Genomic DNA, 10,610 nt, shown 5'->3' with positions numbered 1-10,610 from the left:
CAGCTGTCAAGCACGGTGGTGGAGGGGTGACGATTTGGGCTTGTTTTGCAGCCACAGTACCTGAGGACCTTGCAGTCACTGAGCCAACCATGAACTCTGTATACCAACGTATTCTAGTGACAAATGTGAGGCCATCTGACTAGAATATAAGCTAAATCTTGGCTGAAATTGCATACTCCAAGTGGACAGAGATCTCAAGCACAGCAGCAAGTCTACAACGAAACAGCTGAATTTTTGTTGTTGTTATTATGACCCAGCCACAGTTCAGACATCAAGCTGATTAAAAGGCTACACAGGACCTTAGGAAGGTTGTGCACTGATGAATAATGTAATGATGCAGTAATGTAACGTATATGTAAGTCATATAGAAAACAATGACTAGTTACTTCTGCAAGCCACTGAATCGTGGGGTGTATTTAGCTTTTGAAGGACTTCATAGTCATGTGACAACTTAGTTGAAACGTTTTTTCTTGACTGCCATTTCCAAAGAGAAGAAAAAAATTAACCATTCATTGAAGTTTGTGTTAATATTGTTGTCATTAGCCTTTCAGCTAATAATATTTAGCAATAAAATAAAAAAATTAGTAGTGGGATTTTAAGGCAAAGGCACTTCTTCATATGTAATCCGCACATATGGAGGTTTCATTGGCAGATGCCAGTACTCAAAGTTGTAGTAGAAGTAGAAGCTCCTTTCCAACACGACCGTCTCAAAAGCCTCCAGCAGACTGATCATGGCATCTGCAAATGTCTGGTGTGGCCTAAATGTGTGGTAAAATTTACGGATGTCCGATGCCAGATTTTTCAGAGCAGGCTGTCCGAAAATGGCGCTGTCATTGCCGAGGTACGTGGGCTCTCCGCTGTACAGGTAGATCTTGGTGTAGTTGGTCTGTGATCGACTGGATAGTTTGGCTCCCAGCTCTGTAAGCTTCCTGTATGTGCGGTGGACAAACTGGGAACAGTCATAGGATTCGAACCACACCGTGGCGTTGGGGCTGGGGTCAGACCGAACTGCCCACGTCTCGTAGTAGATCCCAGTCTCGTTGTCCTCCTGCACCCAGTGGGCCATGTCGTTGAACTGCTGCCCTGGAGAATTAAAGAAAAACATGTTAATACCAGAAAAAAATGGGTGTGAAGCAGAAAGTCCAAGAAGACAAGAGTGTAAAAAACATTTTATATGTTTGAGGCATTTAATTCTTCGATGTGCTCTAGCTCTCCCTGGACAAGACAAGCTATCAGTCACAAAACCAGAACTGCCTGTTTTGGGTTTTGGAAGATATCCAGGGTCTCCTGAAGCCAGTGAAACAGTCAATGCAGAATTTCTGTTTCAACATGCTGTCTTTCTACAGTTTTCATGATTACCAAGTACCCTGGATGTGTATCTGACTCAATACAAAGTACAAATTTTGTAGTTTTACAACTACAAAAGCAAAATAAGCTGTTTCGGGGTTATGCTCTGCAGGATATTTGTAGTAAAATGCACAGAATTTGATTAAAGTCTTTAAAAAAAAAAAAAAATCCACATTATCACCAGTCATATCCACTGATGATGTAACATATCTAGTTTTATGTCGGCTTCTCTGTGCACAGATGTCAAGTCTTACCTGTGATTACTCCAATTTTCTCTAAGGTGCCATTCTGTGACCAGTGTAAATCATCGATGCCTTCAAAGAAGCAGGCAGCTCCCTGGTTGCACCAGAAAGGTGCGTACACTTCTTGTCTGAGGTGAGGAAAAGTGCAGTTGCCCAGCTGAAACAGCTCGTACCACTCCATGGTGTAGTTGGCTCCTGTCTCTGCACTGCTGAACCCAACAGCATCATGCATAATGTGCTGTAAAGAGAACAGAAACATACTCTGGTTTTATGTGTGTGTGTGTGTTTCTATGAATAATGTAGCTGCAGCTGCACTTCTGTTTTAACAGAGGGACTATTTTTATTAGCCAGAACACAGCGGCCCCTTCACTTCTGTTTTAGAGAATAAAATATTAAAAACGAAAAGAAAAATGTGCCCTGGTGCTTTTTGCTTTATCCCTGACTTGTAAAAAGAGATTTCAGAATTCAAATTACACACTTACAAACTTTCCCAGCAAACTTCCATACTTGAATTCCCACACTGGAGTCTGCAGCCGATACACCGAGATGGTGTCGCTGTCTCTCATGTAGGGAATCCGTCCATCTGGGTCTCCGGTGGGGCAGAACGGATAGAGAGCTTGACAGTAAGAGTCCACATCAGGCCGACGATCGAAACGCCTGTGGGTGACATGAGAAATGTCAGATGGTTGGTCAAGGTTAAAGTGGCTGCGAGCCCAAAACTACTTCATGTTAAGCCACCTTTTGTTGCTCTACAAAAATGAGAATATCATCCTAATGTAAATAAAATTATGTTATAATTTGCAAACCTCAAAAAAATGTATTCACAATACAACATGGAAAGTATATCAGACGTTGTAACTGACAAGACTGTACCAATTTAGGAAATAAAATGGGGATGGGGGCAACAAAAGGCTGGGGAAATAGGTTAACAGCTGGAAGAACAATTTGCAGCTAATTAGGTTAAATGGCAACAAGTCAGTAACATAATCGGGTCAAAAAGAGCTTCTTAGAGAAAAGTAAAGATGGGGAAAGGTTCACCAATCCCCAAAACAAGGTGTCTAAAAATTGGGAAAATTTTCAGAATAATGTTCCTTAGTGTAAATTCAAACTTTCAATCAACAATGTCATCCAAAGATTTAGAGAATCTGGAGAAATCTCTGAGCACAAACACCAAGGCCAAAACTCAATACTGAAGCACTGCATTAAAAACAGGCACGATTCTTTCATGGAAATCACTGCACAGGCTCAGGAACACTTCCAGAAATCGATGTCTTTATCACCATACCATCCACAAATGCAGGTTAAAGTGTAGAAACAGCCAGAAATGCAGCAGAAATTTCTGGCACATCCACTTTAGATGAACAGCTGCCTGCTGATGACAGAAGGTCACAGAGCCATTACATAAATTTTTGTAGCGCGTTTTTGGAAATGTATGAAACCCACTCCACTAATTCTGCTGCACAACTGAGATACTCCAGATTCCAACATTTTTAAGTCACGTGAACGTACCACGAATACTTCCTCGGGTTGCTGTCTAAAACAAGGCTTTATTGGGACAACAAGAACACACAAAATCACAAAATGTCTTCTTAACATGTGTAACTTCTTAACAACGTGTAACATCGGAATAGACACGCTTTCTAGGAATAAAACCATAAAAGTTGCGAACTTTGTACTGATCAAAACGGACTAAGCGGCCATTCGTAATTGAAAACGAGGTTTATTTGATCGCCTTTTCCAGTGTACTTCATTATCTGTCACATGATTTAACGCTAAAGAGCGGAGTGAACGTGGAAAGGTGTGCGGTCTTTATACCTGTAGGGTACGGGCCACTTCTGCTGTCCATTAATCCTGAACTGAGCGACGAAGTGCAGAAAGAGGAGCAGTTTGAATCCCAGAACGAACTCTGTGTGAAACATGTCGAAGCCCTAAAAACACAAACACCAAAAAGCAGCAGTTACGAAGATGACTATCTTCCCATGACTCACCGCCTCTAACTTCCTCATTACAGATCACATGGTTTTGTTGATGATACCAAATCACATGACCACACCAGATAAGAATATGGGGCGCCGTTTGTAAACTGAAACATGCTGAAATTAATGGCAATTTTTCCACATTTAGCTAAAAACCTTCTAAAAAATGTTTTTGAGTCATGTTTTTTTTTTTTTACAATATTTACCAAAATATTTGTAACATTTATATTTAAAACACAGTTTTAGCGGTTCAATCCAAGTGTTAAATGTTAAATCTAAATATTATATTTAAATCATTAACATGCATGAATATATTTCAATATTCATTCTGATGTTTTATGGCTCCAAATTTTCTTTTGTGATTAATCAGTTTTTCTAATGTACATTTTAAAGATCTTTGTTTACTTTCCAACTTCTTCTGTGTGAACTTCAGCTTTAAAGCCAAAGTGCAGAATTTCATCAGTTGTGGACTTTGGCTTTCAGGTGAATGATTCGGTGTATTTCAACTCACGAAACATTTTTTTCACCAACAATTCAGTAATTATAAAAATTGAACTCAAATCATTGAGCTATCAGCATTCACTCTGTATTTTCTTCAGGAAATGCATTCTCTAGTTTAACATACCAGTTTCATTTGCTGTTGTTGATATGTTAACAGTAAGAATAAGTTCAGATTCTCCTAAAAACAATAACAGTAATGTGTTCTTTTTCTAACTTCACTTGGTGTTTCACTATGGGGAATTGCCTTGGCGTGACCAACTATGGAAACTCCAATGACACCACGTCCGTCTATGACAGACCTGTCCAGCTGTGCTCAGGGTTCCGCCCCCTCATTCTAACACAGCCAACCAGCCCCTCCTAACTCAATGTCACTTTCTTTCCATGCGAAACTACTTTGAGCTCCCTCAGCGCATCAAGGCTAGCTTGATTAGCTGCTTAAGAGTTCTCAGGCGTCCCGTGAAGACGCCTGAGGAGTAGGGATGGGTACCGGTATCCGGTGCCATCATGGCACCGGTTCTGACATAAACGGTAGTAACCAGACCGAAAAGCAGCGCGCATTTCGGTGCTTTATTTCGGTGCTTTTTTTTTCCTGAGCTGTGGTACACTTTCTTCTTCCTTACATTTCTATTGGCGGTTGGCAAACAACTGAAAGGTGCATTACCGCCACCAACTGGTATGGAATGATACACTTTAGATTCTAGCCAATCATTTTACGTTTCGAGGATAGTAGGCGGGTCCAGGTACGTACGTTCTTTTAGAGCAGAGCTACAGATTAAAAATGCCCAAGGCAAAGCGGTCAAAAGTCTGGCTGTACTTCACAGCAAAAGATGCAAACTCAGCAGCCTGCAACAAGTGCTTTAAGCTGATACTGTCAAAGGAGGTCACACTTTAAATCCGATGAACCTAGCCCTGCCAGTGTAGCAGAAATGATGATGGCAGCAGCAGCAGCCGTTCTTCTCTGCGTGAGTAGCTTAATGTTGTTCGTGTGTAATTTACGTTGAGTAAGCTAACCGCGTTATTAAATTAATGCATGTAACGTGAACTAGCAAACACCATCATAGCTACATGCGGCTGTCTTCTTGTTTGATGGCAGATACTCCCTTCACCCTGGCCAAAAAGGCTAAAATGACCGAAGAAAAAGTGGAAAACAGCTAAACATGAGAGGTTTTTGGACAAAGTTTGTGTTTTTTCCATTGTTTAAGCACTGCTTCCAGCCCAGAGTGATACCATATATGCCCTATACCTGCAGAAAAGACTAACATTGTTATCTTTTTACAAAAAAACAGCTGAACATGAGAGGTTTTTGGACCAATTTTGTGTTTTCCATTCTTTAAGCACCGGTTTGGGCACCGTTTAAGCACCGGCACCGTTTCAAAAGTACCGGTTTGGCACCGGTATCGGATAAAACCTAAACGATACCCATCCCTACTGAGGAGTACGTCGCCTAACGCAATTTTTCCGGTTCCAGTTTGGATTGTGCGTAGTAAGTCCTTGAAAGAAGTATACTTATAGTTATACTCTGTCAAAGAGCAATCAGTCAGGCAAGCTGTTCCAGGGTTTCTGGTTTTAGTTAGCGAGGTAGCCAACATTGTGTATCTCGGGCTAACACGTTATGACAAGCCTTTTACCTTTTTGTGTCCAGCTAGCATTAACTTGTTAACTTGTAGTTGCTATTGGCTAGCAGAGTGCAGCTATGTCACCACGAGCTGACTCCTGTGGTGACTAGCTCGGATTGAACCCCCGCTGTTAGCTTTAACTATGAACGAGATAATGTGTCGCGATGAGCCTGATGTAGCTTAGTCTCACCCCTTTACGCTAATCATGCCTATGACTCTTACCCCCGCCAAAGGGTCGGAATCGAAGGCCAAAGAGGCTGCATCCCGCCCGTGCCTCACATCCCGAGGCGCAATCATCTCGGACAGGGACCCTCATCCAATGTGCATCATTTGTATGGGTGCCAAGCATGCTCAGGATTCACTGGCAGACCCTCAGGGATGCCCACACTGTGTGTTGATGCAGGAGAAAGTCCTGGAAAGGAGGCTGAGAGTAACGAACAGTCAAGACTCCTGCCTGTTGGCCGCTAATGCTACAGGTGATATGCGTCATCTGCAAGCCTTCATGAGCTGGGTGGACATGATGGAAAGAGAGTCCCTGCTCATGCCCCCATCGTTCGAGGACCTCCTTGATCAAAATGTGGGTGAGCCAGGTGGAGAGGACATGGAAGGTGATGCCAACTCCGACCTCCTTGACCTAGAGGACATGGATGAGGAGGAGGATGACTCGACCTTCCCCCCCAAGCAGTCCAGGCCACCAAGTTGGGCCAAAGTTGCACCCTCAGAGGACAGCAATTTGTACGAGTTCTTGAAATGGACTGTTACCAAGCTAGGTATCCCATAGCCAGACGCCCAGGATGCTGAAGGGGCAGAACACGACCTGCATGATGGCAAGAGGTTCCCACCAGCATTGCCGCCATCCAAGCAGCTTCTGCCAGCAGTCCTGGCCTACATGAAAGAAATGAGCCGCTATTGGTCAAGCCCAAGGGTCAGGTCATAGGGTTAAAAGCAAGCTTCCGACCAAGGGCTGCTCTAAGCTTGAGTTCCAGAGAATGGGTGTACTGGGGCTGACCGAACCCCAGTTCCCAGGCGGTGGAGCCTTCAGTTGCATATCACCTTCACCCTAACCGCAGGGCAATCTCCGCTTGTTTCAGCATTTCTTTGCCCAGTAAGATAGATCGCCTCACGGCATCTATTTATCAAAGGACGTACAAATATGCTGCACAGCCAGCACGCTCGTATGCAGTATGGTTAATGCAGTCACTCTACTGTCAGCATATTAGGCAGAAATTCTGGAAGACATGGGCCATCAGCTGGACTCGGGCTCCCCAAACACAGCCCTGTGGAATAAAATCTGCGTGGTTAATGATCTCATCCTTCGCTCTTCCAGGGGAGCAGTCCAAGGTTGTGGTGTGTAATGAGCTTTGCAGTTTTGGGTGAGAGAGCTTTGTGGCTACACCTCTCAGGCTTAGGTTATGCTCTGAGGTCATGGATGCAGCCTATGACTTGACCAAGGGTCTTTTTGGCCCAGCCCTGGAGAAAATAAGCAAGACAAGCACCTGTAGAAAGGAAGAGCAAGAAGCAGGTGCCAAGAGCTGGCTTTGTGGCAGCAGCAGGTAGACAGAGTGGGGCCAGAATGCAGAGAGGAGTGGGAGGCCTGCAGTCTACCCACCAGGTCAAAGTGGAGAATCAAAGAACTTGGGGCAAGCATTCTTTTGCAACAGCTGCCATCACATCCCAGAGAGGGGAGAAAGAAACGGTCAGCCTAGCACACCGGCAACTTTCTGTGTCACCCCTCTCTTCTCCCCCAACGAGAAGGAATGTGTTGGAAGGAGTGTAATGGGCTGAGTATTTTAGAAACTGCTGATCTACTGGGATTTTCCCACACAACCATCTCTGGAGGTAAAGGACAGAACAAGTAGCAGGACTGAAAAAAACAATAGCAGTGGAAAAGTATACAGTCTTTATCGGACAGTGTGCTAAAAAAGAAAATACAGATTTTCACTTACCTTTTTATGCCTTAACCTGCATAATTTGTGTCTACTACATTAATGAATCTTTGATATAAAAGTTCAGTTTCTTCCTTCCTGTAGCAACCTCTTGTGGTAAGATGTAATCATGTAAATGTTGTGCTTTCTTACTTGTCAGTTACTGCCTTTAGGTGGGACTGAATTAGGGGTGGGTTTTAATTAGGGATGCACGAACCGATACTAACTTATTTCATTAATCAGAGGGTGGATTGTCATTTTTGTTGTAGTTTTTTAGATTGGCCACTAGGGGGACATCCCGCGCTAAACAGGCACAGGGTTAGACGAGTGAGACTGGCGGCTCCAGATAAAAAAAGAGAAACTGGAGGCTGCTGTAGCTAGGCTAAACAAAATGTCAGCAGTGTGGACCGGAACAGCCGACTTTAACTCGGGTTTTGGAAAAGCGATGAAAAATGTCAAGAGAAAATCCACGGGCAGTTAAAATAACAGAGGCTTTGACTCATTTTATAGCTCTGGATGACCAGCCAATCGTTTTGCTCTTTTGTTTTGACATATGCCAATTTAAAAAAAGGATTGTGCAACGGTCCTGAATTAACCCTTGGAAACAGCCATTTATTTAAAAAAAAAAGGTGGAAGTGTCTATGGAAATACATTGTGCAAGGCTCTTAATTTCTTGAAGCAGTCTTCAGGAATAGTTCTCCTGGCTTCTTGAAAGAAGGTCAAAGCTCTTCTTCGGATTTTGGCTGCCTTTTATCTATGGAACGCCAGGACTGCCATAATGAATTAATTAAATACACCATTAAATAATTAATTAAATGTGTCAATAATTAATTAAAATGGGAAATAATTAATTAAATAAATAGTTATGACACATGTAATTAATTAATTATTGACACATTTAATTAATTAATTATTGACACATTTAATTAATTATTTATGTATTTCACATTTTAATTAATTATTGACACATTTAATTAATTATTTATTGACACATTTAATTAATTATTTATTGACACATTTAATTAATTATTTATGTATTTCACATTTTAATTAATTATTGACACATTTAATTAATTATTTAATGATATATTTATTTATTTCATTTTGGCAGTCCTGGCGCCTGGCTCTCATCATGAAATAATTTTATCTGTCAACCTCACCCATCAAACTCAGGGGGCGGGGTTAACGCTGATCGACTCAAAACCATTGCTTTGGCCTGGTGGCCATTGTTTTTAGAACACAACAACCAGCATGTGGAAACTAACAGAACTGAACTTTGAAAAACCCTGTTTGTGTGTGTCACCAAATACAGTTTTAATATTTTTTTAGCCGAGAATGTAGTGGTTTAATCTTCATGTGTCTGGTCGGTTTCTCAAGATACAGCCTCTTTGCAAAAGTGCTTCGATGATTTCGGAGATGTCTGCCCAGTCTCACGGCAAAGCGTGGATAGACCCGCTTGCCTCGCAAGCAATCGAGCTGTTATTACCACCGAAAAGGCTCAGGCCCCGGTACACAGCTGTAATAACCCCCGCTGACACGGACTTCTTTTACTGAGGTTATATTTATCAGGGTTTTATTTCCTGATGTTCTTATGTGTCCTACGTGTTTCAGTCGCCAATTCTGAATTATAACTAACATTAAAAACATGTTTAAGGAGGAGAGAGAGCAAATAAATTCGATTAACAGCTGATCTTTGGGTTTTTGTTCAGTAATCAGCGTGACCTGCGTATAAACGCATAAAAGAGATAACGTTGGTGTTTCCTCATGTAGTAACTGCTGGCTTTAACTGTACAAAGGTTGTTCGAAACTATGACACACATACAGACTTCATGATGTTCGGCTAATATTTTTATTGTGAATATTAATCATGAGGGTAAACGGACCTGTACACCACAGAGCGAGGTCAGCATATCCACGATATCTTCAGCTCTCTGAGGTAACACAGAGTTTCCCAGCTGACTAATCTAACTGTCATCTACGAATAATTCACGGGTCATATCAATATGATTTTACAGAAAAGCATCCTTAATACTGCCAACTATTCCAGAGACGTGAAAATCTACAGCATAAAGAACACAAAAATATAGCAGTCTAACGCAACACTGTAGATGAACCGTCAGTTTGTCAAAGTGGAATGAAAGCGATTGGTTGAACAGGTGTTCGTGATCTGTGTTTTCTGCATTTTCATCAGCGTAAGAGACTCAGCAGCAGATTAGAATAACAGTTATACATTTAATAAATTACCAAATGAACGCAAGAAACGAGCAACCCTGTTCCGACAATTTGAGTTTGTGTTCCCTCAGCTGCAGACTGTTTAAATGTTTGAGAGGAAGATTAGATATAAAGCAATCGTCAAACATAGACTCAGTCTGCGTTCACATTTGATATGAGGCCAGGACGGATAATGGCTGTGTCCTGTTTTAAGATCATACATGTAAAATTGTTGTCTGACCTCCGTCGATCCAGCCGCTCAGAGTTAACTGAAGTTAACCTGGATAAATTATAGTTAAGGAGTATCACAGATAACACCCACGTGAGCTGTGTGACTGTTCACTACTACACTGAAATCAGTAGGCTATTACTGAAATACACGTGCTATTTCATAAACTATGATGTAAAGTCCTACTAACATGTTTAGTTTTAAAGGACACCTTCCTGCCTTATTAGCAGTATTAGTTTTCTTCTAACATCCAGAAGTCTGCACCATGTGTTTCATAGTTTGTAACAAACCTTTGACAGTTAAACATAACATGACCGAAAAAGCAAAAAAATGAATAAAAAGAGAGAGAGAGAGAAAAAAATCACACAAATTATATGTTAACCTCATTTATTTTTAGTTAAGTAAACTCTAAAAATTCTAACAGATCGCTGGTGCTTAGAAAACCTATTAAAAAACAGATGATATAATATTTCTGTCCAGGTTGCAGTCTGCATTATGAACATGTAGTTGGAAACTCTGCTCCTCTCGGTGGAAATGCGCCTTCTCTTTCCTCTTTGTATAAA

At 41.6% G+C, this 10,610-nt stretch overlaps 1 protein-coding gene across 1 annotated transcript; it reads right to left on the bottom strand.

The window, feature by feature from the left end:
• Nucleotides 1-260: 260 nt before the first annotated feature.
• cln5 (CLN5 lysosomal BMP synthase) lies at nt 261-3,612 on the bottom strand. The gene is made up of 4 exons (XM_085134515.1): nt 3,405-3,612; nt 2,072-2,246; nt 1,602-1,827; nt 261-1,083 (listed from the first exon to the last, which is right to left on the bottom strand). The coding sequence occupies exons 1-4, from the start codon at nt 3,506-3,508 to the stop codon at nt 596-598; spliced, it is 993 nt and encodes a 330-aa protein (XP_084990641.1). The 5' UTR covers nt 3,509-3,612; the 3' UTR covers nt 261-595.
• Nucleotides 3,613-10,610: the final 6,998 nt, after the last annotated feature.

Source organism: Neolamprologus multifasciatus, chromosome 16 (assembly GCF_963576455.1).
Source record: "Neolamprologus multifasciatus chromosome 16, fNeoMul1.2, whole genome shotgun sequence".
Classification (NCBI taxonomy): domain Eukaryota; kingdom Metazoa; phylum Chordata; class Actinopteri; order Cichliformes; family Cichlidae; genus Neolamprologus; species Neolamprologus multifasciatus.
Note: the sequence above shows the minus strand (reverse complement) of the source record. Positions and strands in the feature narration are given on the sequence as shown.

Bases quoted from the DNA above. Each gene is read 5' to 3' on its own strand.
- cln5 (XM_085134515.1), bottom strand. From the start codon at position 3,508: ATGTTTCACACAGAGTTCGTTCTGGGATTCAAACTGCTCCTCTTTCTG. The intron at 2,247-3,404 runs GTATAAAGACCG...TGTCACCCACAG, and splicing joins AAGTGGCCCGTACCCTACAG to GCGTTTCGATCGTCGGCCTG. The intron at 1,828-2,071 runs GTAAGTGTGTAA...TTCTCTTTACAG, and splicing joins GAAGTTTGCTGGGAAAGTTT to CACATTATGCATGATGCTGT.